Source organism: Octopus bimaculoides, chromosome 12 (assembly GCF_001194135.2).
Source record: "Octopus bimaculoides isolate UCB-OBI-ISO-001 chromosome 12, ASM119413v2, whole genome shotgun sequence".
Taxonomy (NCBI): Eukaryota; Metazoa; Mollusca; class Cephalopoda; order Octopoda; family Octopodidae; genus Octopus; species Octopus bimaculoides.
The window spans coordinates 17,692,466-17,696,650 of record NC_068992.1 but is presented as its reverse complement, the minus strand read 5'-3'; the positions used below and the strand labels follow the sequence as shown (position 1 = coordinate 17,696,650).

At 37.7% G+C, this 4,185-nt stretch overlaps 1 protein-coding gene across 1 annotated transcript in view; it reads right to left on the bottom strand.

Moving 5' to 3' along the window:
• Positions 1-4,185, bottom strand: part of LOC106870816 (neprilysin-1) — a 39,284-nt gene that overhangs the window by 2,387 nt on the left and 32,712 nt on the right. Inside the window, exons 14-17 of the mRNA XM_014917041.1 lie at positions 2,868-3,010; positions 984-1,049; positions 348-446; positions 60-133 (exon numbers count right to left, since the gene is read on the bottom strand). Coding sequence (XP_014772527.1) covers positions 60-133; positions 348-446; positions 984-1,049; positions 2,868-3,010 — 382 coding nt within the window. The remainder of the gene's footprint in view (positions 1-59; positions 134-347; positions 447-983; positions 1,050-2,867; positions 3,011-4,185) is intronic.

Genomic DNA, 4,185 nt, shown 5'->3' with positions numbered 1-4,185 from the left:
TTTACATTTCCTAGAACTGACTGCCGAATGAATAATGAATGAATGAATGAAAGTCTTACCTAGCTCGTGCAGGAGAATGTTCATTTTTAAGTTGGTTCAGAAGACTTTGATGACTTGTTCTCCGGCACCAAATCTATAACAAACAAAATATAACTTTAATGAATCTCCAGTTTTTTTTTTTTATGTGTGACATGCATATGTGCATGTGTGTGCGTGTATATGCGTGTGTGAGCGTGTGTTTGTGTGCATAAGGACACAGCGTTGGATGGTCCTCTAAGCTCTTCGTTTCATGAAACTGAACATGAACACTGTTATGGGTTGGTACATAGGTTCTGTGCAATACTTACGTGAGCAAACCCTGCGAAAAACAACTGGTCATCTGTATATTCCAGACCTGGTAGCATTTGCTGTTTCTCTCCTGTTTTCTTTATGCTAGTTTTGTAGGCCTGGAATGAAATACAAGAAACGATATATTGCCGGCATTTGCTCGTCCCTTTCAAATGTGATCACCAAGTAATTATACTATGAAAATCAGTGCATATATGAGATGGGCGCTGGAAGGTTCGTGGCTTTAAGGGTATCGCTGCGGAAGGCCAGATTGGAGGCCAAACCTTCGCAACTACGTGGTCTCGGATTCAATTCTAATGCGTGGCACTTGAGGTGTATCCTTTTCAATAGCCCCAGCAGACCAATATCTTCTGAGTGAATTTGAGAAACGGAAACTGTGTGGAAGTCGTAGTGTATTTGTGTTTATCCCTTTGTTTTTGTCACAACACCACCACTTGACAACCGGTATTGGTTTGTTTATGTCCTTGTAATAGATACATAGATAGATAGATAGATAGATATACACACATTTTTCTCTCCTATCTCTTGCGGTCTTTAGAATATATTTGATTGAAATAGAAGAGACATCACACGATTAGGGTGAAGGTAAAACAAAATCTACTAGAAGTTGTTAAGGATGGTTAAAAGTTTCTTACATTAAATGCTGCTTTTAGTCCTCCGTTGTCAGCAATGTTTTCTCCCAGAGTCCTCTTCCCATCGATCTGTTTAACAATAAATTTTAAGAATGTGTTATAAGCATGTTTTGTTAACTTATAATAAAGGCATAAAAGTATAGAAAACAATGTACCAACATGGCCTGGACCATGGTTTCTAAAAAAAGGAAGTACTGAAAGCTATTTTTCCAAGTGTCATTGTTGTTGTTGCTGTTGTTGTCCTCGTTTAGCCTCAAGCTGGCCCCAATAGAGCATGCATATTCCCAATGACATTCTAAACCCGTACTATCTCGACGCATTTTCAAGAATAGTGTAATTCAGGCTACATTATTCAATGTTTTCGATTTAAAAAAAAATTATTTGACGTAGTTGATATATTATTTAGCTGCTAAGGCAACGAGCTGACAGAATCGTTAGCACGCCGAGCAAAATTCTTTGCGGCATTTCGTCCGTCTTTACGTCCTGCGTTCAAATTCCGTTTAGGCCTTTCAAGGTAGACAAAATAAGTACCAGTTGAGGATGGGGGTCGATGGTAATCGTCTTATCCCCTACCCCGATTTTGCTGGCCTTCTGCAAAACATTTGAACCAATATGAAATAGGTGGCACAAGACGGCGAGCGGGACAGAATCGTAAGCACACCGGGCAAAAAGCTCAGCAGTATTTCGTCCACCTTACGTTGTGAGTTCAAATTCCGCAGAGGTTGACTTTGCCTTTCATCCTTTCAGGATCGATAAAATAAGTACCGGTTCAGTAATAGGGTTGATGTAATCAACTTACCCTCCCTTCCAAACTTACTAGCCTGGTGCCAAAATTTGAATCCAATAAATTATTTGGCTGCTATTTCTTGTATACCGAGTGCCTTTGTTTGGCTCTTGCGTCTCTTTTTCTTTCATTATAAAAACATATGACGTTTTCGTTTCACTGCTAGCAAGGACTAACTAGTGATATAAGCAAAGTGCAGGATACCCGGCTTAGTAGAGCAAAGGGTTTTATATACGAGCTAGCCTTCTCCTCAAGGGACGACTTAACAAAGGGGTCCCTCATTCCCAATGGGAATGTATTTATGGTATGTACGTATTCTTTTATTCTTTTCTTGTTTTTACTTCTTTCAGTCATTTGACTGCAGCCATGCTGGAGCAACACTTTTAGTCGAACAAATCGCCCCCAGGAGTTATTCTTTGTAAGCCTAGACGTTTAGCCTATAACATGCTAAACTTATTCTATCGGTTTCTTTTGCTGAACCACTAAGTTACGGGAACGTAAACACACCGACATCGGTTGTCAAGCGATGGTGGGGGCGACAAACACAGACACACAAACATATACATATATACATATACATATATATATATATATATATATATATATATATATATACGACGGGCTTATTTCAGATTTCGTCTACCAAATCCAGTCACAAAGCTTTGGTCGGCCCAAGGCTATAGTAGAAGACACTTGCCCAATGTGCCATGCAGTGGGACTGAACCCGGAATTATGTTGTTGGGAAGCAAGCTTCTTACCACTGGATGTCATTTCGTATAGATTCGTATGTTTTAATACAGGTATACATATATATGAATTTACGTATGCATGTATTTATGTATAATATATGTATGTCTAGACGTGTGACTGCACTTATAATATGCTAAACTTCTGGAAGTTCTACGACATACATGCACACCTACATACATACATACACACATAAGAATATAGCTGATGCGTAAATTCCAGAGTCTTGATTCTAGGCTGAGAGTGACTCTTTCTCTACTGGCGAGAAATCTAAAATAAAACTATAGCACACGCTCACACATAAAGGCATTTAGAGGTCAGGATATTTGTAAGAGATAAGTTATATTTTAACTCACCTTGTACTGACACTTTTTTTTGTTTTTGCAGAGGTTAAATTCGGCATACTGTTTCTTTAAACCTTCGGCACGCTTATTAAACTTCTTCTTCGTTTCACTATTCCACCAGTTTTTCTGGTTTCCAACCTCATCAAATAAAGATCCTTTTTAAAAGAATAAATTTAAAGGAAAGCTAAAAAAAATCTTTTGTTGATGGTGTTTAACTCTAGGCCAGTCCAGTCCAGATCAAGCAGACATTATCAAAAGTTTTACAGTTGTGACCATCACTCAAGTAGAGGCTTGCGATACATCCTCCGTCACTTATGAAGTACAGGTATCAGCAAGCTTTGCAACAGCAGGACAGATTCCAGACGTTATATTGGATTTGTGGAAGGAAAATTTAGATCTGGATGCAACGACCGTCTTTCAATCTTTAAGACAACCCGAGAACATACAACAACCCTCTCGGCATTAACATGGAAATTTAAGGATGAGAACTTCAGTCACAGCATCAAATAGAAGATCCTTTCTAAAACCAAACCTTATATTAACGGGTCAAAAAGATGTTCTATATGCTCGCTTGCAAAACTCTATTTTTAAACTTAAGAACTGCCATTGGCTGAGTAAGTACCAGGAGCGAGATTTTTTCTTCATGCCCACATTTAAAAAATATGTCTTAGCGGAAATTAAGGAAAAAATTCATCGGACACATCATGAGCCATTCTAGTATTGGTTCAGTAATTTTGATATCCGTAAGGCACTGCTTATGTTTAGACTGAAGTTTATTACTTCCCTTGTGGTTTTGTCTGTATTTAAGTAAAGGCGTTTGGTCATTCAAATGTTAATTGCATCAAACGCAGTTACTAAACTATCTTGTTTTTGATAGTTTGATAAATGGCAAAATAAATTAATATTTCAGTCAAGAAACCCTGGATAGTTGTACTGTAATCACACGCCATATCGCGGTTCACTTATCGCGACCTCATTACATCACGGATTTTTCTGGCTAATATATGTAAATTTATATCGCGGACTCCTCAGTATATCGCGGGTTTCTGCGACTGATAGGTATTTATATTTTTTAAGATTTTAATTATTTCTATTGTAAAATAAGCATTTTCATAACTAAAAATTCGCCGGCAATAAAAAAAGTGCCAACATTTAAAATTAGAAAATTATCCAAAAAACATATAATACTTAATCATGCGCACTAGATCTGCGCAGTAGATTTGAAAAAGTTAGGATGTATAAACGGGAGGAATGGAATTGATTGCCTCGTGTTTATATATTTTAGTCTTGGGGGTACCTGTTGATAACGACTTCACCTAGCAAATTATGC